The sequence below is a fragment of the Alexandromys fortis genome, unplaced genomic scaffold, assembly GCF_014885135.2.
Source record: "Alexandromys fortis isolate MF-2015 unplaced genomic scaffold, M_Fortis_MF-2015_v1.1 scaffold_1, whole genome shotgun sequence".
NCBI lineage: Eukaryota > Metazoa > Chordata > Mammalia > Rodentia > Cricetidae > Alexandromys > Alexandromys fortis.
This window is the reverse complement of record NW_026067927.1, coordinates 35028136-35054277: the sequence shown is the minus strand read 5'-3', so window position 1 is coordinate 35054277 and position 26142 is coordinate 35028136. Positions and strand designations below refer to the sequence as shown.

Below are 26142 nucleotides of genomic sequence, written 5' to 3'. Positions count from 1 at the left end.
GTAGAGGCCTTCTTAACCTCTGGTTTCTTGGGTTTAGGCAGACAAATTTGGATAACTAAGCCCACAGACTGATTTCCGTTCTGATTCAAGTCTACCAAAGATGATTTACAGGACCCAACTTCTTGGGACTGAGGCCTCCCAGTCTTCACCCAAGCTCTTTAATCTTGTGAGGGCCTGTCACTGATCATGGTATGCTATAGGACACTTTAGATGGAACTGGACTTGGACATATGGAACTGACTGAGCAGTGAGAGGCTTTTTTTAAGACTTATTTATTTTATGTATATGAGTGCTCTATCTGCATGTACACCTTTATGACAGAAGAGGACATCAGACTCTACTATAGATGGTTGTGAGCCACCATGTGGTTGTTGGGAATTGAACTTAGGACCTCTGGAAGAATAGCCAGTGTTCTTATCCATTGAGCCATCTCTCAAGCCCAGTGAGAGACCTTTTTAAGAGATGTCCCTCTCATTAATACAGCACTAGTCAGCCACTCAGAGCCTCTCAGTTCCTGCATCTTATTTCCTTTAAGACTGCATACTTAACATTTTCCCTGCTACTTACAGAATTGAAGAAACTGCCTGTCCATAGTCATGTATCCCCACTTTGTTCTTTATTCCAGAATTATTGTCTCATGTAACACGAACGGGGCCTGCTTGTTGGGGTTTCTGACCCTCCCGGTACCCCACAGCCGGCAAGCCCCAAAGAAAATCACATAGAGATCTCTAAGTTATAAAGCTGATTGGCCCATTAGCTCAGGCTACTTATTAGCTCTTGTAGCTTATATTAACCAATTATTCTGATCTAGTTTTGCCATATGGCTCGGTACCTTTTTCAGCTGGCAGGTCACATGCTGCTTCTTCAGTGGTCTATGCAGGACCGTTAGGAATCAACTTCTTCCTTTCTAGAATTCTCCTGTTCTCTATCATTTCTACTTCCTGTCTGGTTTTTCCGCCTATACTTCCTGCCTGGCCAATCAGTGTTTATTTAAAACATGATTGACAGGTTACAGATAATTCTAACGCACCAGTCTCAACTTTGCAGATGAGTCCACTGGGCCTAACTGGGGAGTGAGTGAATTACTCCAGCTCATGCTCACTCTTGCCTAGGTAGCAGATCCTATCCTTTTCAGGCCCAGAACTGACACAGGCTCATGATGAATAAACTGTCAAAACCCTATCCTCGGGACCTTATTTGTACTTCATCCCCAAACTTGATATTGTCTGGTTTCCTTGCCCCTCATTCCTGCAGGGTTGGAGACCATGTGGAGATCACAAGTCTCTTCCTTCAGCAAGTGATTGGCAAAGCTAGGTTCCAGGCTGATGTGTCAGGTGTCACATTGTACCTGATCACTAGCAGACCTCTGTTGAAACTGCCTCTTCTATTGGCAGGAAAAAGAGAAGGCCCGGTTGGCAACAGAAGCTCTGAAGCAGGTGAATCGTGTTTCTGGAAGCCAGGAGCTAAGACCTGCCAGGGAGAGGCTCCTTGAGTGGCCTGACCAGGAACTGGACCGGGTCAACAACTTCTTGAGTAGCCGCTTACAGGAGATCAAGAGCACCGTCAAAGACTCCCTCTGTGCCAGTTTCAGCATGTGTGAGCTCAACCTGGATAGCGGTGGCTTTAAGGAGGGGACTGTGGAACCTCAGTCCCAGACTCTACCCTCTTCAGACCTCAATGGCTCCTCTGAGCAACAGCCTGATATCAACCTTGACCTGTCCCCTTTGACTTTAGGCTCCCTTCAGAGCCATGCATTACAAGCTCCAAGTGAGCCCGTCACACCATGGGCAGAAAGAAGAGCCCCTCACCCAGCATGGACAGAGGTACGGGGTCCCCCTCCTGGTACCCCTGAGAATGGGCTCGTGAGACGACTCAACACTGTGCCCAACTTGTCCCGGGTGATCTGGGTCAAGACACCCAAGCCAGGCAACCTTAGCTCTGAGGAAAGTTCGAAGGAAGTTCCCAGTTGCAAGCAGGAGCCGGCTGAGCCTGTGACCACAGGTGGGAAGCAAAGAAAGAGCAAGAGACAGGGAACTCAAGCAAAGAAGAGTGAGGCTGGTCCGGCCCAAGGCAACCTAGAGACGCCCAGTGCCAAGAGCCAGACATCTAACTCCAAGCAGCCAGGCAAGGGCCCAGAGCCTGCCAAAGTGGGTAATTGCGCAGAACCTGGAGAGGGCAGCCGGGGAAGCCGGCCAGGACCAAGTTGGGCTGACAACCCCAAAACTGAGAAGAAGGGTAGTTCCTGGCAGAACTGGCCAGGTGAGGCCAAGGCACGGACTCTGGAGCAGGAATCTGTGCAGACCCCAGGCCCAGCAAGGCCACAGAGCTTGTCCCAGGGCAAAGGTCGCAGCCGCCGGAGCCGCAAACAGGAGAAGTCAGCCTCCTCCTTGGGTGAGTGCACCAGGAACCAAGTGGCTGAACCCCCACCCCAACCAAGCCACGGGGTGGAGGGCAGTCCCCGTGTATGGGCAGCACTGCCCCCAGCATGACCCCAGAGGCCTGGCCATGGGCACTGAGCCCTCCTGGCTGTGTCTTCCTAGACGATGTGTTCCTGCCCAAGGACATGGATGGGGTGGAGATGGATGAGACAGACCGTGAGGTGGAGTACTTCAAGAGGTAGGTATATGCTGCCTGCTTCTCCCCATGTTCATTCCTGAGCCCCATGTTGTGTCTCAGGCCTGAGAAAGTCCATGGGGATCCTCACTACCCCTCCAGGCCTTCCATGTAGCCTGAACCCAAGTAGCTGCACTGAGGAAGCAAATGGGACTGAAGCCCAATGCCCAAGCACAGTGCAACTCTGTTAAGTCTACTGGGAGGGAGGCTGGGCCCCAGTGATGCCATCCTAAGAAGCAGACCTTCAGGAGAAGCAGCAGCAAGATTCATGTAGCATCTGAGAAGGTGCAAGGCATAAGGAGAAGGAGCCATGTTGGGATGGGAAACTAGGACTTTTTCCAGCTTTATATATTTTTATTTCTTGCTCATTTCAGACAGGGTTTTAGTGTAGTCTTAGCTGCCCTAGAACTCATTATGTAAACTAGGCAGGCTTCCTAGATGATTCCATTCTCTGATTCCCAAGTGCTGGGGTTTTATTTGTACTTCTCTTCTAGTGGGTCAGATTCTAGGAATAGTCTAGATAAGGAGAGATTCAGAAATACAAAGCTCACTGATTGGTACTAGTGGAAGCATAAAGGCATGACGGGAACACTGTTGCGGGGGGGGGGGGGGGGGGGGGGGGGGGGGGGGGGGGGGGGGGGGGGGGGGGGGCGGTACCTTCACACCAACCTAGAAATTGAGGAGGCCTTTCTGGGAAAGGTGAATAAGACTGAGCTGAGCTCACCAGGTAAAATGACAGCCACAGGGCAGTGTGTACAAAAGTCTGAGGGTAAGTCTCAGTCCAGCAAGGGTAAGGTAGAGATGATGGACAGTTTGTGTCTCAGCAGCTCAGTCCAGCAAGGGTAAGGTAGAGATGATGGACAAGTTATGTCTCACAGCAGTTGTCATGCATTGTCCCCTGGTCTTGTGCGCAGTTCTCAAGCCAATGAGGTTCTCGTGCCTGTCAAAGCCAAACACCTGGAAACCGCTGTGCCTGTTTAGAGCCAGGCCTCAAATTCATGGCAGTCCCAAGTGCTGGGATTATAGTATACATTAGCATTCTGGATTTGCAGCTGGTTTCTTAGTGAATGGGACATATTTTGTGTAGTGGCAGGATCCAGTGAGAACAGGAGAGAACTTCTTACTATGTTTTATCCATATTTCCTAAACCCAATAGGTTCTGTTTGGATTCTGCAAAGCAAACTCGTCAGAAAGTTGCTGTGAACTGGACCAACTTCAGCCTCAAGAAAACCACTCCTAGCACAGCTCAGTGAGGCAGAGACCTCAGCTGGTACTTGCACCCTGTTCTTCCCATGACCCGCCACTTTCTGTGCCCCTCTAAGTCATTCTGATTTCTGTGTCTGGGGAGGAGGACTTGAGGCTTGCTGTCCCACTTTCTTCACCCCTGTAGCAACCATATATCCAGGCTCAGTGACTGATGATCTGCACCCTGTCTTTTTCTGTGTGTCTACTACACCCAAGGCCTCTGTTCTCCATCACACCTCCCTGGTCGGGCCCTCCCTGAATCTTGCTGCTGCTTCTCCTGAAGGTCTGCTTCTTAGGATGGCATCACTGGGGCCCAGCCTCCCTCCCAGTAGACTTAACAGAGTTGCACTGTGCTTGGGCATTGGGCTTCAGTCCCATTTGCTTCCTCAGTGCAGTAAGCAGTAGAAGAGACCATCCCCAAGGGAACAGTGAGGGCAGGTGAGCTAGAGCAAGACCTTCTAGGTCACTGCTAATCATGGAGGTATTAGGGAGGGTTCTTCCCCAGTAGGACATGTTCCCTGAGAAACTAGTAGCTAAGCTGCTTTTGGGAAGAAACTGGCCTTCCCTCCAGATACCTGCACAAATCCATTTTTCTGAACTGTTGATATATTGGATAATGTTTTCGGGCTATGTGCCCAAAACTGGAACTTTACTGCAGAAGATCTAGGCAGTTTGTACACTGTATTAAGGCCCAAGGCTATTCGTGTCCATGTCTTTTTTTTTTTTAAGATTTGTTTATTTATTTATTATGTGTAGTGTTCTGCTGCATGTATGACTGCATGACAGAAGAGGGCACCAGATCTTATTACAGATGGTTGTGATCCACCATGTGGTTGCTGGGAATCAAATTCAGGACCTCTGGAAAAGCAGCTAGTGCTCTTAATCTCTAAGCCATCTCTCTAGCCTGCCTTTTTTTTTTTTTAAATAATTTATTTTTATGTGCATTGGTGTTTTGCCTTATGTATGTCTATGAGAAGGTGTCAAATCCCAGTTACAGATAGTTACAAGCTGCCATGTGGGTGTTAGGAATTGAACACGGTTCCTTAGGGAGAGCAGCCTGCTCTGTATGTCTGAGCCCCACAGTTCCATGTATTAATCTTGTGCTGTGTACTTGTATCATGTCTTTTTGTCTGAAAACTACATAACTACCCTGACTACAGTGGGAGGCTTAGACAGGTGGCCTGATTCCTATATAGGGACTCTTGAGGTCCCCATCTGTCTCTATGCTCCTTTGTGCTTTAAAAACTTCTTCTCGGGAGTGAAGTGGTGAGCTTCCTGGACCCTGAACAGCTCCCCAGGGCAGTACACGGGCCTGAAGTCTACAGAGTTGAGGCCCCTGTGTCATGCACAGGCTGCCTCCAAGTTACACTGTTCTCTTCTGAGTCACCTCAGGCTCCCTGGGCCACACCAGGATTACCACACCCCAAGGGCATCTTGTAAGGCTAAAGCACCCTCTTTCCTTTCTTCCCCCCCACCACAAGAGCAAGGAATAGCAAAGACCCCAGACATTTATCTGTTGCCCCTATGGAAAGAAAAAGGTCACACCTCCTCACTAAACCCACATTTCACTGCTTTTCTAGGAAACCTAATCCAGCCATCTTCTGCCTTGGCTGATCTCTTCCAATATAGGAAGGCCATCGCCCTCCTCCCCACCCTCATGAGTGCACTTCCTTGAGTCTCCCCATCATCTTCAGGCAGTATAGGAGCCTGCGGGGCTGGCAGGCTCAGGGCCCAGCCCAGGCTGTCTCCTTGGAACCTCAGGGGTCTGAACTCACCTCCACCAGTAAATGTCAGTGAGAAAACCAGCAACCAAGCTCTCACACAGCCCTGACCTGGACAGATGTGCTGTAGGTTTGGTTTCTCAAAGATTGTCCCATATGTTGACAGAACCTCTGGACAGTTTTAAATTTCATTTTCCACTGGAAATTTTCAGAGCTCCATTCAGGAAGTCTATTGTTTGTTTTCAGTCCAAGAAACAAAAGTAAAACTTATTACCACCTCCACAGGAGCCCAGAGCCAGCAGGGGTCTGGCCCTAGGCTGGTGCTGTGATCCACTCCCAACCCAGAGCCAGCAGGGCATGGGGCCAGGATGGGGAGAGGTGGGGCTGGAGCTGGTTCTCACTGTGATTCTGCCATTTTTCCCCCTCAGCCCTGCCAGGTCGACTTCAGGTCATCTCAAGGCCCCAACTCAAGCTGCAGATGTAGTTTCTCCTCCTTCCACCTGAGTTGACCCTCCCTGCTCCCACCACCCTGACCAACCAAAAGCGGAACGGATGCCATGCTGTGCGGGGCCTTTCAGGACCTCAGCAGAGCCGCTTCCTGGTGCTATGCAGCCTTGACACTCAGAGCCCAGGGATGGGCTGGCCTGTGAGCCAAGGGCTGATGGGACTGCTGGCCCAACACTGCTCTCTTTGTGTTTGATTTTGTTGTTTTGTTTTGTTTGTTTTGTTTTTTTAATTCTTTACTTTTGATACTGTGAATATCTTCCATGCGGAAAGATAAAGCAACATTTGGACACAGAATTTAGTGTGATGGTGATTTGCTGGCCTGAATGGGGAGTGGTGGGATGTGTGTACTCAGACACAGGGTCTGTCTTGGCCACCATTATGGAGCATCCTCTGTAGACACAGGGTCTGTCTTGGCCACCATTATGGAGCAGTCCTCTGTAGACACAGTCAGTCGTATTTTCACTTAACCCTTAAGAGTCCTCCAAACCCTCAGTGGGACTAATAGTCCAATTTAAAGAGGAGGAAGCTAAGGCTAAGGCAGTAAAGTAACTACTGAACAGTCTAGTCAAGTGTGCTAAGTACAAGGCTGTGGCTCCATGTCCCGGCCCTTCCAGGTACGTCAGCCTGGAACACTGTATGGGCTGAATAGTTCAACAATGGCTGTCTCTCTAGACATTGGAGAGGCTGAGAACCCAGTACCTGTTCAGTCCATGAAGCAATTCCAGTCTAGTGCTGAAGGCCTGGAGGAATCCTGGAGAGCCACTGATCTTTAATTCTTTTTACTAATTTTTATTTATGTGTTTTGTCCACATGTATGTTTGTGTGCCACATGCACACAGTGCCTGTGGAGGTCAGAGGAAGGTACTGAATTCCCTGGGACTAAAGTTACAGTTGGTTGTGAGCTGCTATGTGGACACTGGGAATTGAACCTGGGTCCTCTGAAGAGTAGACAGTGCCTTTAACTGCTGAGTCATCTCTGCAGCCCCCAGGAAAGACCTGATCTTTAGTCTACGATGGAAGGCAGAAGCTAGGCTTTGACTAGCCTATGAGGTGAAAACCAACAGGCAGAAAGCTTTTCCCTTGGATCTCCTTATGTCCAGACTCTCACCTAGGAAATGGAGGAGGGTCTTCACCCCTCAGTAAATCCTTCCTGGAAATGCCCTTACAGACCCACCCAGAGGTACGTCTGTTAGTTGATTCCAATATTAAGCCTTACACTTAGTTTTCCCCTTTCAAGATGGTCATGTGGATGCAGGTTGGATATGGTCTTCCTACTTTAACAGATAATGAACATCTATAAAGTCAAGGAATCCACTTCTATCTTCCCAATTTATATTTAAACATAATAGGTTTGATTAAAAAAAATACCTCACATATGCTATGTCCAAACTGCTCTAGAGTAGTTATTTTCTATTAAGTGCAATTCTTTTTTTGGTTTTGTAGCCCCAGCTATCCTGGACCTTGCTATGTAGGCAGCTGGCTTCAAACTCGGAGAGATCCTCCTGCCTCTGCCTCTGGAGAGCTGTAATTAAGGTGTGTTCCACCACACCAGGCCTAAATGTCTTTTTTTTCTCCTTTAAGATTTATGTGTAATCTTGAGTGTTTTTCTTACACCATGAGCCTAGTGTCCAAAGTCAGTAGAGGACTTTTTTTTTTTTTTTTTTTTTTTTTTTTTTGGTTTTTCGAGACAGGGTTTCTCTGAGGTTTTGGAGCCTGTCCTGGAACTAGCTCTTGTAGACCAGGCTGGTCTCGAACTCACAGAGATCCGCCTGCCTCTGCCTCCCGAGTGCTGGGATTAAAGGCGTGCGCCACCACCGCCGGGCAGTAGAGGACATTTTATTCCACGGAACTGGAGGTATAAATGTGTGAGATGCTATGTGGGTGCTGAAAATCAAACCTGGGCTCTCTGCAAGAACAAATGCTCTTAACCCCTGAGCCACCCCTCCCTAAATGCCATTCTTAACTGAGCTTCTGTGGATAGCTTGAGGTGTACTCTGCAGGCAAAGAGCCCTTCATAGATGGGCCCTTCCTCATCCTCCAGGCCCCATCATGGGACTGGGTGTCAGTTTCCTTCTAAAGAAAGAGAACAGGACACAGACCACAGGCTCACAAATCCTGCCTCTTGGCCAGTACAAGGAAGGGAAAGCAGGTGAAGCCTTTCTCTGTATTTGTTAGCTGTGTTTCTCACACTTCCAACAGCTATACACCTTTAGTCCCAGAGGCAGGTGGAGCTCAGAAAGTTCAAGGCCAGCCTGGTCTACAAAGCAAGTTCCAGGACAGTCAGGATTGTTTACACAGAGAAACCCTGTCTTGAAAAAGAAAAGGGGGAGGGGGGTTCACTGTTGTCCCAGCTGGCCTCATATTTAGAAATCTGGCTTGCCAAGAGTGTTGGAATTAAAGGCGTGTGCCACCACATTTGGCTTTTTTCTCTTAATCCCTGCTCATCCTTTACCTCCTACAAAAGAAGCCTTGAATATCTTGAAGATTGATTTGCATTGCCTTTGTGGGATTCCATGCTAGGTATTGTGGCACACACAACCCAGCACTCCTGAGTTGAGGCAGGAAGACCACAAGTTTGAGGGCAGCCTTCACTAGAAAAACAAATCCTGATAGTCTTCACACCGTGTCCTGTCCCTCTGCTCCCTCTCTGGCACTACTGTACGGTGATCAATGCACCCATTGCAGATGCAAGCTTAGGAAGGGGCAGCCAGCTCTAACTATCCTTCCTCCTTAGAGTTAAGTTGGACTCATGACATCCTGAGCCCAGTCTCCTTCCCCCCCCCCCCCACGTCACTCCAGCCTTGGAGATCTCTGTGCCCTGAGGAATTTGTGTACTTCCTCTACTACATGCTCAGCCCCCTTCCTGCTCTCTTGGTGGTGATTCCTTCACTTCCTGGGAAGCCCTGAGCCAGTCACTCTGAGATTTATGTCATTGACAATAGGGCTTCGGTAACACTGACTGCCAGGTCTTTAACCCCTGCACTCAGGAGGCAGAGGCAGGTGGATCTGTGAGTTCCACGACAGCCAGGGCTTCACAGAGGAAGCCCTATCTCAAAAACAAACTCACCGTGACCATTATTTTATTTCTGACCCCTAGGGTGAGGAGTTTCATCTACTTTGGCAGCCCCGGGAACCCCTCTAGCTGGGCTGGGACTCCTGGCCACCAGAGGGAGCAGCATTCTCCCCGGGCGCATGCGGGGAAGAACGCCTTGCTCCTCTGTTGTTGAGCGGGTTAGTTCACGACACAACTTGAGTCTTCTGCGCATGCCTCAAGTCCTCCCGTTACCCACAAAGCTTTGCCAGGCACATTGAATAGGCTCTTGCACCCGCCCACAAAAGCGCAGGAGGAAGTTTGTCCCTGTATGCGACCCGTCGCTCACGTTGTTGCTAGGCGACAGCTACAGTTTTTTCCCGTCTGATTGGAGCTCACGTGAGGCGTGGTTTTTTCCCCCCTGGCATTGCGCATGTGTGCGACCAACGATGGAGGAGTCGGAACCCGAGCGGAAGGTGGGGATGAGGCTGGGTCCACGCGAGGGGGATAGGGCAGGGGGAGGGGCCGCGGGCTGACTCGGGTCTCTGCAGCGGGCTCGCGCGGACGACGCGGCCGCGGGAGGGAGCCGCTCCGAGGATGAGGATGAAGACGACGAGGACTACGTACCCTACGTGCCGTTGCGGCAGCGCCGGCAGCTACTGGTGAGGGGCCGCATTCCAGGGGTAACGGGGGGCGTGTCAGCGGGAGGGGGAGACCTTGGGACGCGGTTCTGAGACAGACGAGGGACTGGGGAACCTGTCTGAGTTCTGGACAGATGTGCGCTTCCGTGCACACGATCCCCTTCCTGGAAAGAGCCAGGGACCTGGCCCCCACCCTCCCTCTGCTATGTTCCCCACCTACCGAGTCTGGGGCTTGACTCTGAGGGACACTGGTGGAACCTCAGCTCCAGAAGCTGCTGCAGCGAAGACGCAAGGGAGCTGCGGAGGAAGAGCAGCAGGACAGTGGCAGTGAGCCCCGAGGAGATGAGGACGACATCCCGTTGGGCCCTCAGTCCAACGTCAGCCTCCTGGATCAGCACCAGCACCTCAAAGAGAAGGCTGAAGGTGGGCTGAGCAGGAAGGAGAGGGACTGAGCCTGAGGCGCAGTGCTTCTGACATCTTTGCCTTCTTTTGTCAGCGCGCAAGGAGTCGGCAAAGGAAAAGCAACTGAAGGAAGAAGAAAAGATTCTGGAGAGCGTGGCTGAAGGCCGAGGTAAGATTATAACTGGTGCAAAGAGGAGGTAGGCTGAGCCACCTCCTCCCAACCTCAAGGGGTCTGGCCTTTGGGGAGCAGTCACCCCATTGAGCTTTGTTTGTCTCCCCAGCTTTGATGTCTGTGAAGGAAATGGCCAAAGGCATCACATACGATGATCCAATCAAAACCAGGTATGTCTTTGTGGCTGAAGACTGGCAGCGATACCCCGAGGCCCAGCTATACTAACAGCCCTTGCTGACCCTCTCCTGTGCGCTGGCTACCTATAGTTGGACACCCCCACGTTACGTCCTGAGCATGTCGGAAGAGCGGCATGAGCGTGTTCGGAAGAAGTACCACATCCTGGTAGAGGGAGATGGTATCCCACCACCCATCAAGAGTTTTAAGGAGATGAAGTTTCCTGCCGGTACGGGGAGAGAGGGAGTTGCCATGATTTTACAGTAATGCCCCTGAGATTGTGTAGCCCCACCAGCCCCAGCCGAGCTCAGCAGTGGGAATTTCCCTTGGTGGTTGGTGGTAGTGGTGGTGCATTTTCAGGGGAGAAGTGCTTTTGTGACAGAATCTCACTCTGCAGCCCAGACTGACCTCAGATTCAATGCCGTCCTCCTACTTCATCTCTACCAAATGCTAGTGCTCACGTTGTAGGCATGACCTATCACACCCTGTGTGGAGGTGGCGAGGTGGATCGGTTTGAAGCCAGGTGTCATCATGGAGTCCTAGTTGTCTCAGAACTTGGTCCAAGCAGGCTCTCTTGAGAGACCCACTTTGCTGTGCTTCCTGCCTTCAGGGTTACAGGTGTGGACTCCGCTCCTGGCTAGAGAAAGGGTTTCTTTAGGCTTGTGTGCAAAGGCCTTGGCTGTATGTGTTCACTGTCTTCTGCTTAGATAGAGCCCTAGTGAGAATGCTGTTAGGCTCAGGTAGATGCGGCTCTGGGAAGCCAGTGAGCATTTTATCCGCTGTTTCATGATCTCAAGCCTCTGTTCCATGACTTGCAACTTAGAGGAAGAGCTAATTTTACAGGATTTGGGACTCTAGTAAAACACGCATTATTTTTACAGCCATCCTTCGAGGTCTGAAAAAAAAAGGTATCCTCCACCCAACACCGATTCAGATCCAGGGCATCCCTACCATGTGAGTATGGGCTGTGGGCGTGTGGTCCTTGGGGCCTACAGCAGAGAAGCAGTGCCCGTTTGTCCATTGTCTTCACTGGGCCCAATCCTGAAGCTGTTCTCTCCCAACAGTCTGTCCGGCCGGGACATGATTGGCATTGCCTTCACGGGGTCAGGCAAGACACTAGTGTTCACACTGCCCGTCATCATGTTCTGCCTGGAACAAGAGAAGCGGTTGCCTTTCTCCAAGCGTGAAGGGCCTTATGGACTCATCATCTGCCCCTCGGTAAGCTAGGCTAGCCTGGGGGCCAGGAGAAGGACTGGGGCTGACTTCTGGTACCAGCTTTGTCCCTGCATCTTTAGCGAGAGCTGGCCCGGCAGACCCATGGCATCCTGGAGTATTATTGTCGTCTGCTGCAGGAGGACAGCTCACCCCTGCTGCGCTGTGCTCTCTGCATTGGGGGAATGTCAGTGAAAGAGCAGATGGAGACCATCCGACAGTATGTACAGACACCCTGTCCCACAGGCATCCCCAAAGTGCTCAGAGATACAAAAGAACCCTTTAGTTTAACTACCGCATGATCCTCACAGAGTCCTGTGAGTCCAGCCCTTGAGGGAAAACGGGTTAGGGTGGAATGGAACGATGTGGCTGGGTATTGTGGGAATGTGGTAGATGGGATGTCCCATTCTCTGGGATATAAGAAGCCGAAGACAACTTCGCAGAGAAGGTGCTATTTGAATTTCTCAGAGGGTAGTTCATGCAGAAGCTCAGATACTGAAACATAGGGCGTCCAGAAAAATCGGAACTATTCATTGTGATTAACCAAGGAGACTAAGGTTCCGATAGGGACCAAACCCCAACAGCACTTCTGTTCCATTCAGGTGGTGCAATCTCCATCAGATATCTCCAGCACTCTGTACTGTACAAGGCCCTGAGATCATAGTCATACCAGAACCCATCCCTGTGTCTGAGGTATCCACAGGCTCAGGGAAGATGCAGGCACAGAAAAGATAACGTCAACTTACCAGGAAAGCGAGCCCAGCGAGGCCAACAAATGGATGCAGGAATCAGGGGTCTTGGAGGCTCAGGGCAGCCCTCTTGGGAAAGGTGTTTGAGGATAGGTGCAAGCCAGAAAATCAGTTCATGAGCACGTGCTGAGAGGCAGGGAAGGAAACAGTGCTGTGCATAGGCTAGCACGGGGGATGTGCTGAGAGGCAGGGAAGGTAACAGCATCAGCAGAAGGCAAAGTGGGCCTCTTAGCAGGTGATCTGGAGAGCCAGGCAGCCCGAACTGCAGGGTTTCTCCATTTTCAGTGGTGTCCACATGATGGTAGCCACGCCTGGACGCCTCATGGATTTGCTCCAGAAGAAAATGGTCAGCCTGGACATCTGTCGCTACCTGGCCCTGGATGAGGCTGACCGCATGATCGACATGGGCTTTGAGGGTGACATCCGTACCATCTTCTCCTACTTCAAGGTGCCTGACCCCTGCCTCACCCAGGCACTCCTACAGAGATATGTGCACACTTGACCTGCAGAGGGTCTCTGCTTTTCAGGGTCTGTGTCTCAGCTGTCCAGCATCCTCAGACCCCATCCCCTGTGTGCCCTCCATCTACCCCTGCATGCCCTTAGCTCAGTGGTTCTCAACTTTCCTAACGCAGCAGCTCCTTAATACAGTTCCTCATGTCACAGTGACGCCCAACCATTAAATTATTTTTTTAAAGATTTTATTTTATTTTATGTGCATTGGTGTTTTGTCTGCATTCATATCTGTGTGAGGGTGTTAGATCCCCTGGAACTGTAGTTACAGATGGTTGTGAACTGCCATGTGGGTGTTGGGAATTGAACCCCAGCCCCCAATAAACTTATTTTTGTTGTTATTCATAGCTGTAATTTTGCTACTGTAATGACTTGTAAATATCTGATATGTAGGATGTCTGATACAAATCGCCAAAAGGGTCGTGTCTCACAGGTTGAGAACCATTGCCTTAGTCCCTGTCCCCACACTCCCTCAGGGCCAGCGGCAGACCCTGCTCTTTAGTGCCACCATGCCGAAGAAGATTCAGAACTTTGCCAAGAGTGCCCTGGTAAAGCCTGTCACCATCAATGTGGGACGTGCTGGAGCAGCCAGCCTGGATGTCATCCAGGTAGGCAGGCATTCCCAAGGAGCAGAGTCTTAACAGTACAGACTGAAGCTAGCCACTCTCCCCTGATGTTAACTGAAGAGTCCACCTTCTGACCTTTAGCCAAGGCCATTCTTAGGCTGCCCAGCCCCTCAATGGCAAGAGGCTTCTGGTCACCTAGCCTAGACTGGGGACCCAGCTGCAGTGTCAGGGCCATGACTGGTGAGCCTAACCTTGGGATCACCTGACCTGGCCCCTATGGTGGCAGGAGGTGGAATACGTGAAGGAGGAAGCCAAGATGGTATACCTGCTCGAGTGTTTACAGAAGACACCCCCACCTGTGAGTATAGCTGGACTAGGCTGGTCCCTAGTTCCCAGAGTTCCCAGGATGAGAGATGATGGTAGGGATCTATGCTGGGGGACTCGGGGTGATACCCTCTGACTAGAGCTGGCCTTTTTGGGCAGGTGCTCATCTTTGCAGAGAAGAAAGCAGATGTGGATGCCATTCACGAATACCTCCTGCTCAAGGGGGTTGAAGCGGTGGCCATTCATGGGGGCAAAGGTCAGGATGGTTACTTCACTAGCATAGACCTGCTGTCATGATGGCTCTGTGCCTTCCCATTCCTTGCCCCTGCCTGGCCAGCCTTTGCTACTCCCAACATTGCTACTATAGTTCTGACACATAGCTCACCCACCCTAGACCAGGAAGAGCGGACCAAGGCCATTGAGGCATTCCGGGAAGGCAAGAAGGATGTCTTAGTGGCCACAGATGTGGCCTCCAAAGGCCTTGACTTTCCTGCCATCCAGCATGTCATCAATTATGACATGCCTGAAGAAATCGAGAACTATGGTAGGAGCCCGGGATATTGGTGGACTGAACAGGATGAGGGCCAGGCGTCCAGGGGTGGGCTCGAGGCTGTTCTTTCATTGCAGTGCACCGGATTGGCCGCACTGGGCGTTCAGGAAACACGGGCATTGCTACCACCTTCATAAACAAGGCCTGCGGTGAGTCTATCTGCACAGCTACTGCGGTTCTACTTTGGGTCCTCCATATGTAGCTATCTGGGTTCTAGTTCCAGTTTAGAACCTGATGGTGCCTGTTATCCCTTTTCCTTAGACGAGTCAGTGCTCATGGACCTCAAAGCCTTGTTGCTGGAGGCCAAGCAGAAGGTGCCGCCTGTCTTACAAGTGCTGCACTGTGGGGACGAGTCCATGTTGGACATTGGAGGTAAGTGTAGAGCAGGAGCCCCAGTCTCCAGTGTGCAGCTGGGTAGCCTGGGGCTGGGAACCAGGAAACCAGTCCAGGCCAGTAGGGTCAGTCTGGGGTCAAGATCAAGATCCTGTGACCTTGCTAACCCTTCTCTCCATTCCCAGGAGAACGGGGCTGTGCCTTCTGTGGAGGCCTTGGCCATCGGATCACTGACTGCCCCAAGCTTGAAGCTATGCAGACCAAGCAGGTCAGCAATATTGGCCGCAAGGACTACCTGGCCCACAGTTCTATGGACTTCTGAGCTGTCTCTTCCCTCCTCTCCCCACGAGGCATCAGTCACAGGACTCCAGCCAGGCATACACCAGCCCTCAAGACAAGAAGCCAGCTCCCTTGGCCCAGCTGGCCTGGGCCACCCCAGTGCCCCCCAGAATCACTATTTTTGTTCTCCTTTCCCGACTGCCATTAAAGCACAATCCCTTCTGTCTCAGACCAGTGTTTCCTCTTTCTCACCCATTGCCCCCCAGTTCCTGGACAGGCCTCACCCTCTGCTCCAGTACCATCCTGAGCCAAGACATCAACATTTTCCAGAGTTGCCAGACTCCTATAGAAAGGACTGCCTGGCTGCTGTCCCCGTCTGGGGGCTCACGATAATTGGTCAGGTACCACAGCTGGGGCTCATGGGGAAATGGTGGTGTCCTTGTCTCTCTGCCATCTGACACTGCTCCTAGTGTCTCCTGTGATGGCTCCAGAGCCTCTGAAGCCTCTGGCTGCCCCTCCCTGCTGTGCAGGCTCCCAGCCAGAAATCCTCTGTTCCATCTGTAGAGGAAGTGGTAGATGCCACAGAACTGCCGTTCTGGCCACAGACACCCCCTGCCTCTGTTGTGCTCCACTCTTTACTGGGCTATAAGGACAGAAATGAACCGGGTAGGGTAGGTGCTGCCATAACTGGGGCGCCTCCGGTAAGCCTCAGACATGCAGATGCCTGTTGCAAGACTAGCCCACCAATCCCGACTTTAGACTTGCAGCAAGAGGGGGCAAAGAAACGGCACAGCAATAGCCAGGTACCTCAGTTCCTCTGCGCCAGGAACATTATGCCGATTCAGCAAAGATGGCAGTTGCTCAACCCATGTTTGTCACTTAGTGTGTGGCCTCTGGCAAGTTACTTAACCTACCTGAGCCTTAATTTCCTCATTGTCGAAATGTCGATGAGAATGCAAAGGCTAAGAGAGGCCGTGTGAGCTCAGCCACCCAGATCATTGTGGGCAAGGAGCCAGGAGCCCACGGCTCCTTGAATGTATTTCCATGTCTGCTGTGTGACCCCAAAAGAGCATTCCTCAGTCTGGTCACAGCGTCCTTCCCCAAGGTGACATTGCATGAGTGACAAGACACTTCCATAATTCATATTCATGCACAGCCCCAACAGAGGGCTCCAGCAAGGCAAGTGGGGCGGTGTGGGGGAAAGACTGGGCAGGAAGCAAAGCTTTGAGGAGCATGTGACCTCCCTGGGGAGCACACTGGGGGCCTGCCACCCACAGTCAACGTGACAAGCAGTGACCCTAGATGTAGAGCCTTGTGGACTGCTGCCTGGTGCGCTGTGGGGGTGCTTCGCTCTCCAACCTTGGAAAGTGGTCAGGGAAGAAGCAGCCACCTCTGGCAGGAAGAACAGTGGTAAGGGGCGCCCAGAAGGGACTGGTGGGAAAAAATACAACTCAGGAAGTAAAGGCAAGAACACGGGATGGAGCGGCCCAGACTAGGCTGAAAGGGAATAGGAGGGTTGGTGGACGCAGCCAAGGTGGGCCAAGGTCAGGTGAGGATGAAGAGGAGAAACTGAATTTCAAAAATGTTTATGATTGGGCTGGGAATGTCACTCGGTGATAGAGCAATGGCCTTAGTGTACCCAAGGTCCTGGATCACGCCAATACTGCTAGAGAGGCTTGTCGACCTCAGAATGGCAGTCGGGAGTTCAGCAGTCTGGAGAGAGGAGGGTCCAAGGATGGGCCAGGGCTGTGTTGTTCCCATCCTCGGGTGCACAGCTTCCTGGGGATGGGGGAGGGCTCAGAACTTGTGACTCAGGGCATCCATCCTGTGGTCAGACACTCACGGCCAGCTGATGCAGGTGCATGCGCAAGAGGCCGTGGCCCCCAGTGGCCTCATGCTCCCGTAGGCAGGTGTGGTCTCAGAACACGAGAACCCCAAGGGAGAGATTGGTTCTGACAGCTACCCCTTCAGTGAAGACCAGGCTCCCCTCCCCCGTCCCTGCAGCTGTCACTGGACAGAGGGAGGGGGAAGTGGCCAGAAGGGGAAGTAAGAGGGTTCTCCTCCAGCCAGTCACCAATCTCCTCGGGTCTTCAGAGCAGCCGTGGCCATGGAGTCTGTGGAGACCCCTGTCAAGGATGGCGTCCTTTACCAGCAGCACATGAAGTTTGGCAAGGTGGGAGCCCCAGGCTGCCTGACAGCCGTGGGCAGAGGAAGAAACCTCTGCCTACCTAGACAGCCTGTCTAGACGTGCGAGAACTGGGAAGGGAATCTGGGTGGGCTGAAACCTGGGAATTTGGGAGTGGAGGTTCTTGGCCTGAGATTAGGGCTGGAGCTTCCTTTCTAAGATGGCCTCAGAGATGCCAAGACCATGGTCCTAAGAACCGAAACCTATGGGTATGATAGCTCCAGAGCTCCTAGAGAAGGTCAAGGTCTGAGGGGCAGGAGTCTCCCAAGGATGGAGCAGCACCCGCAGACCAAGACGGGGTCTCCAGATACTGGGGAGGAGAGGGGTTGGGGATTCATTGTGCTCCTTGAGCATCAGACTCTACACCCACAGTTCAGCTGCAACTGCTCCCTGGGTAGAAAAACTGTTTCCTTTGCTAAGTATCATTTGCATGTTTCCTTCCTTAGCAGCCTGAAGCTGAGGCCTCCTTCCCACCACACCCAGCCCATGGCCTAAGTGCCCTTTTCAGTTGGGGCTGGCAATAGATAGCTTAACGGCGGTGTCAGCTGATCTGCCCCGACCACTAGATACTTTACAGACAGTCTAGTAGAAGTCCAGGCTTATATTCTCATGACCTTGATAGGCGAGCTATGAAGGTCATTCAGAAAAGGGCAAGGAGGGTGGGATTTGAACTCCCTTGACCAACCCTAAATACAGACTTCTTCCTGCTTACCTTTGCCTGAGCAAGGCCTCCTCCTTCCTTTGTACCCTAAAGTCTTAGGGAGGCAGAAGCAAGGCAGCCAGTTGCTCAGCAGCTTGTACACAACCAAGTGGCAGGGAAACCTTCTTCCCAACGGTCTCTCTCTTTACAGAAATACTGGCGGAAAGTGTGGGCTCTACTGTATGCAGGAGGCCCATCAGGTGTAGCTCGGCTGGAAAGCTGGGATGTTCGTGATGGTGGCCTGGGGCCAGCAGGCGACAGATCTGTAGGGCCTGGCCGTCGAGGCGAACGTCGGGTCATACGTTTGGCTGACTGTGTGTCTGTTCTGCCGGCCGATGGTGAGAATTGTCCCAGGGACACCGGTGCCTTCCTGATTACTACCACTGAGCGAAGCCACCTGCTGGCTGCACAGCATCGCCAATCATGGATTGGCCCCATTTGCCAGCTGGCTTTCCCGGTGAGTGTAAAGTGAACTAGCCTGCGGGGACCACCTCACCCCTCCTACTCATGTCCTTGCTTAGCCAGATTCTGCCACTTGGTAAGCAGTGCCAAAGTCTAGCAAATCTGAGCAACAGTTCAGAAACCCCCAGAATGATCTCAGATCCCCATGTATGCTATAGGAAAACCAAACATTAGATCAGGAGACCTCTCTAAGGAGGAGACAGTGGGCGGAGCCTGCATGACAGGTGAGAACTCACCCAGGCAGAGGTTTGAGAAAGGTGTCTAAGACACAATGACAAATATTGTAATGCTGGTGTCGTGGGCAAAAGCCCTGGGGCAGGGAAACATGGCATGTTTGAGGAGCAGAAAGTAGGCCAGCCAGTAGCTGAGGCACACAAGAGTCAGTACATTTGGGAAGTTCAGTGAGCGCCTGTTGAAACCACCTTGGGCCATGTGTGGGTTGGAGGTTTTATACTGAATCAGAGCATGGCTTTAGAGTATTAAAACCAGAGGCTAGTGGTTCTGAAGATTCAGGGTTCATGAGAGAAAGACAAACAAGCATGGCAGTTCCTGAGAAAGCTAATCTTAGAGCAGCTGGAGAGATGGCTCAGCGGTTAGAGCACTGGCCCCTCTTGCAGAGGGCCTGGGTTCAATTCCTAGCACCCACATGGCAGCTCACAACTGTTAAGTCTCAAGGGATCAGACCCCCTCTTCTAGCCTCCATGGCTACTGTACACTTGTAGTCAACAGACACATATGTAGGCAAAAAACCCATACACTTAGCAATAAGTAATAAACGTTTTTTAAAACCAGTCATGGAGTTACCATATGGCTGCAGTTCCAGATTCATGCATCACCAAGAGAATGAAAGGAGATGTCCAGGCAAAGTGTGCCCACCAGTGCTCATGGCAACACTAGTCACCATTGCCAAGAGATGAGACCACACAGCGCCATCTCCTGATGAAGACTTAAACAGAACTGTAAGCTAGGCAAGGTGGTCCAGGCCTGTGACCCCAGCATTTAGAAGGTGGAAGTAGAAGGTTCAGCAATGCAAGGTTATCCTTGGGTATGTGGCCAGTTCCAGGCCAGCCTGGGCTACTTGAGACCCTGCCTCAAAAACAAGACCAAAAATAAAAGAGCCTGGGAACAATATGACATGAAAGAAGCTAAACACAAAGGGTAGCACTAAGAGCTTTAAAAAATTCATATGATATATCCAGAACAACCAAATCCATACAGACAGTGCAGGTGCACGGTTGCCAGGCGCTGGGGGGGGGGCGGGGGAGTGGGTAGTGACGGCTGATGGGCACTGGATTGTCATTTGCCATGATGATGAGCTCTGGAATTTGGTGCTGCTATGGCTACACAACCTTGTGACTATACTAAAAACCACTGAATTGTTCCTTAAAATAGTGATGTTGATTTGTACCAATTGTTTCTAAATTAAGAAATGCACAGGATGAAAGGAGGTGGGGTTTGGCTTTGGCTGTGCTCATGGATCAAGATAGCTATGGTGGACAATTAGAACCTGAAAGAACTGTAATGGAAGTCAGGGAAGGTCAGGGGTGACCTGCAGATGGCGATAGTGAGATGATTGGCGAAGGCTGGACTATTACTTGAGGCTGCCCGCCCCCCACTTCCTCGCCTCTTCACTGAAGCATGCTGTCAAAGCCATAAGGAGGCCAGCCCAGCCCCTGGCCACACATAGGGGCTGTAGAAACATCCCCTTGGTACCTTAGAGCACTAGGAACACCCTTGCACTACAGAGATGGCTGTGCTCCAAGACCAGCACCCTCAGGGGAGTCCAGTGGGGATTGCTGCCCCATGGTGCAGATGGGAAATGGCGCAGGAGAGCCCAGAGCCCTGCAGAGTGTGAGGCAGAGTGCATGGGAGCTGTTGCCTGATGACCCCGACCCCGTGGGAGAGGTGGCGGGGAGGAACAGGTCAGGCTCTAACTGACAAGGCAAATCTGTTCCTCAGGGCACCGGAGAATGTTCTGGATCAGGACAGGCTGAGACTCCAAAAAGAGGCTTTGTTCCCATGGAGGAAAACTCTATCTACTCCTCCTGGCAAGAAGGTGACTCAGGGAAGACCCCGGGGCAGCCTTACACACACCCCAGCAGTGGTCTCTAAGAACTGATGAAATGTCCTTGCTTCCTGAGTACAGTGGCCGAGTTTCCAGTGGTCGTACAGAGGACGGAAGCCACCACCCGCTGCCAGCTGAAAGGCCCCTACCTCCTGGTGCTGGGCCAAGATGACATTCAGCTTCGGGAGACTTCTAACCCCCAGGCCTGCTACAGCTGGCCCTACCGTTTCCTGCGCAAGTTCGGCTCCGACAAGGTGAGGTGCTGGCCAACCTGACGGGTCCCTGTAGGGAAAGGTGGTCAGTGTCCTGGCTCCTCAGCCACTGACCCCTGCCTGTGTCTCTCGCGTGCAGGGCGTGTTCTCTTTTGAGGCCGGTCGCCGCTGTGACTCGGGCGAGGGCCTTTTTGCCTTCAGTAGTCCACGTGCCCCGGACATATGTGGAGCTGTGGCTGCAGCCATTGCCCGCCAGCGGGAACGTCTTCCAGAGGCAGCCACATCCCCGCCCTGCCCCCTGCCTCGGGCCCTCTCCCTGCCTTCCCTAGAGCCCCCTGGAGAGCTTCGGGAAGTGGCCCCAGGGTTTGAGCCGGCCACTTCCAGAAAGCTGCCTGTGGCCGATCATGGGCCTCAAAGCCTGCCACTGCTGCTCAGTCCTACACAAGAAGAAACAGTATCCTGTCTCTATGCGTCTGTGTGTAAGCAGACCAGCAAGCCCACAGCCACTAGAGAGCACCTCTATGAGAACCTGTGTATGCTGGAGGCCAGTCCTGGGCTGTCCAATGGGGGTCCTAAGTCCCAAGAGGGCCCTCCTGGCCACAGCCCCCTATCCAGCCCCATCTATCACAACAGTGAGGACCTGAGTTGGCCTGGCTCGGCCCAGGACAGCAGCTTGGAAGCCCAGTACCGGAGGCTGCTAGAGCTGGAGCTAGATGAGGCTGGAGGAGCTGGCCGCTCCGGTGCACAGGCAGGCATCAAGGCCAAGCTGGTGACCCTGCTGACCCGTGAACGGAAGAAGGGCCTTGCTCCCTGTGACCGGCCCTGAAGGCCTGTGCAGTGACCGCAAGACAGGTGATCTCCTAGGAGCCCGAGGGAGCAACTTTAAACATTGCCTCTGTCTGCTCCGACCCGCAGGGAGAACCCAGGCAGTGGGGAGGAGCCACCTGCTGCCCCACCCACTTCCCAGTGGACAGTGTACAGATTAATGAATAATAAAGCTTGCCTACCAACTTCCCTCCCTTCTGCCTATGGCCCACAATCCACACTACCTTGCTTTCGCCTGGGTCCCCACTGAAACACCGTATGCTAGTGTTCATTGTAGCAAACTCCAGGCTCTTATGCTGGGCCCAGAGACTGAGCGTCCTGAGCTGACTTCAGCCACCGCTGAGCTAAAGTCTACTTGAGCAGATGGACAAGAGGTGGTTTGGGCTCTGTGTGGTTCTGTGTAGCAAGAACAACAGCCAAACAGAGGGATACATGGGCTCTGTTAGAGCCCCTAAACTGAGTCAGAAGGGTAAACATGGCCCATCCGGGCAAGCTGTGGGGCCAGCATTTCCAGGTTCAGAGGGGTCATTTATGGAGCAGAGCCACTACTTGGTTGCTGTCCTCAGTAAACTGGGTGTCAACTATGACAACCTTGGAAAAGATAACAGTTAGGCTTGTCGAGGAATGGTAAGAAGACTGGGCCTGGGGGATAGAGGACCGCAAGGCAGCTGAGCTGTGGAGAGGGTGGCGGGCACGGGGAGAAGTGGTGTGAGGAAGGACAGGAAGAAGGACTGTAGATTGTACACACCTAAGACACTCATGCCCAATAGAACTCAAGTAGTGTGCAGACACATCTGGAGAACCTCTGGCCTGCTTCATCAACTGTAAATAATAAAAATTAAAAAATAAAATGGGACTAGAGGCAGAGCTCAGTGGTACAGGACATACCTAGGATGAGGTAGACCCTGGGTTCAGTCTTCAACACATGCATGCACACACACACGCACACAAGTAAAACAAAAAGACTACATTATCCAGGAAGCAGAGACAAAGATCTCTGTGAGCTTGAGGTAGCCTTGTCTCCATAGTAAGTTCCAAGACAGCCAAAGCTACAAACGAGAGTATACCAAAAACAAACCAAATGAACACACACCCACAAAAGCCCACCATCAAGAGCAACAACATCAAAAGATTAAATCATATATTAAATTATATATTATACTTAAGATTTCTACTTGGGGTGGGCGGGGGCGCTAGAGGGGTGGCTCAGCAGTTAAGAGCACCGGCTGTTTGCTCCTCCAGAGGATCCAAGCTCATAACCACTCTCTAACTCCGGTTCTAGAGAACCCAATGCCCTCTTCAGCTTCCACAGGCAATGCATGGATGCATGCCCTGCACAAATATACATGTAGTTAAAGCATCCAACACACACACACACACACACACACACACACACACACACACACACACCAATCTTTTTTTTAAGAGTTTTATTGAAATTGTGTGTAGGGAGATAACTCAGTGGAGTTGGGATTCCCAGAACCCACATAAAAGCTGAGGTGTGTTGCTACCTGTAATCCCAGCTCCAGGGAGGCAGAGACAAGATTCCAGTGGCAAACGGGCTGGGTAGACTAGCCAGAGTCAGCAAGCTCCAGCTTCAGTGAGACTCTCAGCAAAGTGGGAGGCAATGGGGAAAGACACTCAGGATCAACTTATGGCTTACACACACACACACAGCACACACAGACATATGCATGTGAAACCCACACATGCATACATACCACACACACACACACACACACACATGCAAACCCCAGTGCCTACACAGTTCCCAGTCACCAGGGAGCATTCAGTGTCCAAGACAGCTTCAGCCATGCTCGCAAGGAGCCAGCATTCCACAGCAAAATGAGCAAATTAATTTTAAGACTCCATTGCCCATTTTCCCCTCACCGTCACTTCCGGGGCTCTCGCCTGTGCATAAAGTGCTGTGCCTACTTCCCAGTTCTGGCTTCTCAATCTCTGAACTTGCTGTGTTAGCTGCCCACACGTTATAGACAAGGTCTACAGAGCCTATGCTTGCCTTAAACCCACGCCTCAGTCTCTCACTACTGAGATTCTAGACATCTGTGCTCAAGTTGTCTACACCGTTGATACTCCCAAGCCTCCTCCTCACGATAGTGACAACCAGTCTTGCTTCCTAGAATCCCTGGTCACCTCTTCCCTTACACTCTCCTCTCCCACACCTCACTCTTGAAGTCCCTCCTCTCCTCCTCTCTGGTTTGACTGTCAAAGCCCTTAGCTTCTGGTGAATTCCCTGGCAGCTGTCCAGCTGGAGAAATCCATATAGGAAAGCTTGGCTGTGTTCTTTCACACAGGCAGGCTCCCTTCTGTGCCGGTTTGAATGAGAATGACCCCTGTAGGTGCTTATGTTTGAATTCTGGTCCCCAGTTAGTGGCACTCTTTAGTAAGGATTGGGGGATGTGGCCATGTAGGAGTGGGAATGATCTTGGAGGAGGTATATGCGGTGGGCTTAAAGGTTTCAAAAGTCCATGCCAGGCAGTGTCTTTCTCTTTGTTTCCTGCTTGTGGATCAGATGTAAGCTCTCAGCTACTGTTCCAATACCATGCCTACCTGCCACCCTGCCATGCTTCTCATTAAGATGGACATAGAGTAACCAACTCTGAAACTATAAGCAAGTCCCCAAGTAAATGCTTTCTTTTATAAGCTGCCCTGGACATGGTGTCTCATTAAAGCAACAGAACAGTAACTAAGACATCTTCAAACCTTTCCGTTTCTACCCACTCACCTCCTAGACACTGGAAATCGGCAGTCAGCAGACATGGCCCTTCCACCTCCCTCTGCTGCGCTGACAAAGTAGCCAGCATCCTAATCTTCTTCCAGTCTCTAGAAGGAGCTCCCACCTGAGACATCCAATGAGTTTCTCTTTTGGGCTTTTCTCATTCATTCAGTCTGTCCCCAGCATCAGCATCTTGCTGTCCCCATGTCCAGCCATACAGGAGCTGATTGATGCTCTCTGATTTTGTATCGGCAAAGAGACCTTCCTTTCACCCCACGCTCTCCTTCAGCCACCTCCCCGTTTCTCTGTTCTGCTCCCCAGCGAAACTCCTCAAAAGAGTTGAATTACTCTCATTTCCAGTTTCCCACCCCCACTCTCTCCCTGACTTGTTTCCTCTTTATCTACTGCCTGATTACATAACTTTTCAAAGTCAACAACTATCTACCAGACCAGGCTGCATATGGGGACACTGGAACCCCTCTGCTTCTTGGCAGCATTCCTCGCCCCTGTCTGAATGCTTCACGGAGCTTTCCCGCCCTTTTCCAGTGCCTCCTTCACAGCGAGTCACTTTTCCTTAGTGCTCAGGATTGAAGCCAATGCCTTTTGTCCATGTTAGCCGTGTTCTCCCACTGAGCTGCGGAACCGGCCCCCAACTCTTTTGCTTCTCGTCTCTGATCCTCTCAGAGTTCTTTCAGATAAAAGTGAGTTCAGCCTGGCTTTGTGTGAGATCACGCGGAGGCCTTTGAAGGAAGCCCGTGGTTAGGCTCACACACAGCTTGATTTTTATCTGTTGAATACATGGAACCTTGGCATCAGTGTTTCATTTTTCAAATTCTGGCACTATCCTAACATACAACCTGAGATGAACCACTGGCATAAGCGAGTTAGTTAATCACCTAGTTCATTTTATTAAGATTTATATTTATTGTGAGCCGGGCAGTGGTGGCACACATCTTCAATCCTAGCACTCGGGAGGCACAGGCAGGCAGATCTCTGTGAGTTCGAGACCAGCCTGGTCTGCAAGAGCTAGTTCCAGGACAGGGTCCAAAGCTACAGAGAAACCCTGTCTCAAGAAACCAAAGAAAAAAAATATATTTATTTTATATGTCTGTGTGCTTTGTGTGTATGTGTGCACCAATTGTATGCAGTGCCCATGGCAGCAGAAGAGGTGAAGGGTTTGGATACTCTGGAACCAGAGTTATACACTCCAGTTCTGTTAGTCATTGTGTGGATGCCAGGAACCAAACCTGGGTCTTCTGTAAGACCAAAAAGTGTTCTTAACTGCTGAGTCATCACTCCAGCCCCACACATCACTAAAATTTAAAGGCCATCTAAATGTTGATAACTTCCAAAGGCGTGTCCATCTTCAACATAGACTTCTGGGCTTAAATGGCTAAAATTTAATTTAATGGCTTTAATTTAACACTTAATGGCTAAAAGTGCTTACTGCCCTTTCAGAGGACCAGTGTATGTATGACAGCAGCCACGTGAGGTGTCTCACATGACACACCCATACACATATCCCCCCCCACATCACACACACCACTCACACCACACTCACACCACAACCCACATGACACACACCACAACACACACCACACACACCTCAATGGTGTCTACCTCCTCTCTCTGCCCTCAAGTCCCGCCTATCTCTCCTGCCTAGCTATTGGTCATTCAGCTCTTTATTTTTTTTTAAAGATTTATTTATTAAGTATACAACATTCTGTCTCCATGTATGCCCACACATCAGAAGAGGGTGCCAGATCTCATTACAGATGGTTGTGAGCCACCATGTAGTTGCTGGGAATTGAACTCAGGAACTCTGGAAGAGCAGTCAGTGCTCTTAACCTCTGAGCCATCTCTCCAGCTCCTCATCTCTTTATTAAACCAATCACAGCATTACATCTTCACACAGTGTACAAATATC

The 26142-nt window shown here is 51.3% G+C and overlaps 3 protein-coding genes across 13 annotated transcripts in view; all 3 read left to right on the top strand.

Moving 5' to 3' along the window:
* The window catches only part of Fam193b (family with sequence similarity 193 member B), a 35190-nt gene extending 28810 nt beyond the window's left edge, over window positions 1-6380 (top strand). For all 10 annotated transcript variants that reach the window (XM_050143445.1, XM_050143444.1, XM_050143446.1 and 7 more), the window contains 4 exons: window positions 1395-2391; window positions 2541-2616; window positions 3770-3883; window positions 6008-6380. In XM_050143445.1, coding sequence (XP_049999402.1) covers window positions 1395-2391; window positions 2541-2616; window positions 3770-3866 — 1170 coding nt within the window. In that variant the 3' untranslated portion in view covers window positions 3867-3883; window positions 6008-6380. The remainder of the gene's footprint in view (window positions 1-1394; window positions 2392-2540; window positions 2617-3769; window positions 3884-6007) is intronic.
* A 3072-nt stretch (window positions 6381-9452) lies between these two features.
* Window positions 9453-15258, top strand: Ddx41 (DEAD-box helicase 41). Its single transcript, XM_050144367.1, has 17 exons — window positions 9453-9593; window positions 9669-9779; window positions 10022-10181; window positions 10255-10329; window positions 10442-10502; window positions 10599-10735; window positions 11388-11460; window positions 11571-11724; window positions 11802-11938; window positions 12753-12915; window positions 13454-13585; window positions 13830-13901; window positions 14027-14123; window positions 14262-14411; window positions 14495-14566; window positions 14679-14789; window positions 14936-15258. The coding sequence occupies exons 1-17, from the start codon at window positions 9567-9569 to the stop codon at window positions 15070-15072; spliced, it is 1869 nt and encodes a 622-aa protein (XP_050000324.1). The 5' UTR covers window positions 9453-9566; the 3' UTR covers window positions 15073-15258.
* Window positions 15259-16247: 989 nt separating this feature from the next.
* Window positions 16248-21664, top strand: Dok3 (docking protein 3). Of its 2 annotated transcripts, none has more exons than XM_050144535.1 (6): window positions 16248-16439; window positions 17124-17202; window positions 18066-18371; window positions 20336-20432; window positions 20523-20695; window positions 20793-21664. In XM_050144535.1, the coding sequence occupies exons 2-6, from the start codon at window positions 17137-17139 to the stop codon at window positions 21477-21479; spliced, it is 1329 nt and encodes a 442-aa protein (XP_050000492.1). In that variant the 5' UTR covers window positions 16248-16439; window positions 17124-17136; the 3' UTR covers window positions 21480-21664. The 2 variants fall into 2 exon arrangements, with proteins under 2 accessions (XP_050000492.1, XP_050000491.1); XM_050144534.1 differs by having other exon boundaries at window positions 17096-17202.
* Window positions 21665-26142: the final 4478 nt, after the last annotated feature.

Coding starts and splice junctions, on each gene's coding strand:
- Ddx41 (XM_050144367.1), top strand. CDS start 9,567: ATGGAGGAGTCGGAACCCGAGCGGAAG. Junction 9,594..9,668: donor AGTCGGAACCCGAGCGGAAG/GTGGGGATGAGG, acceptor GGGTCTCTGCAG/CGGGCTCGCGCGGACGACGC. Junction 13,586..13,829: donor CCAGCCTGGATGTCATCCAG/GTAGGCAGGCAT, acceptor CTATGGTGGCAG/GAGGTGGAATACGTGAAGGA.
- Dok3 (XM_050144535.1), top strand. CDS start 17,137: ATGGAGTCTGTGGAGACCCCTGTCAAGGATGGCGTCCTTTACCAGCAG. Junction 17,203..18,065: donor AGCACATGAAGTTTGGCAAG/GTGGGAGCCCCA, acceptor CTCTCTTTACAG/AAATACTGGCGGAAAGTGTG. Junction 20,696..20,792: donor GCAAGTTCGGCTCCGACAAG/GTGAGGTGCTGG, acceptor TCTCGCGTGCAG/GGCGTGTTCTCTTTTGAGGC.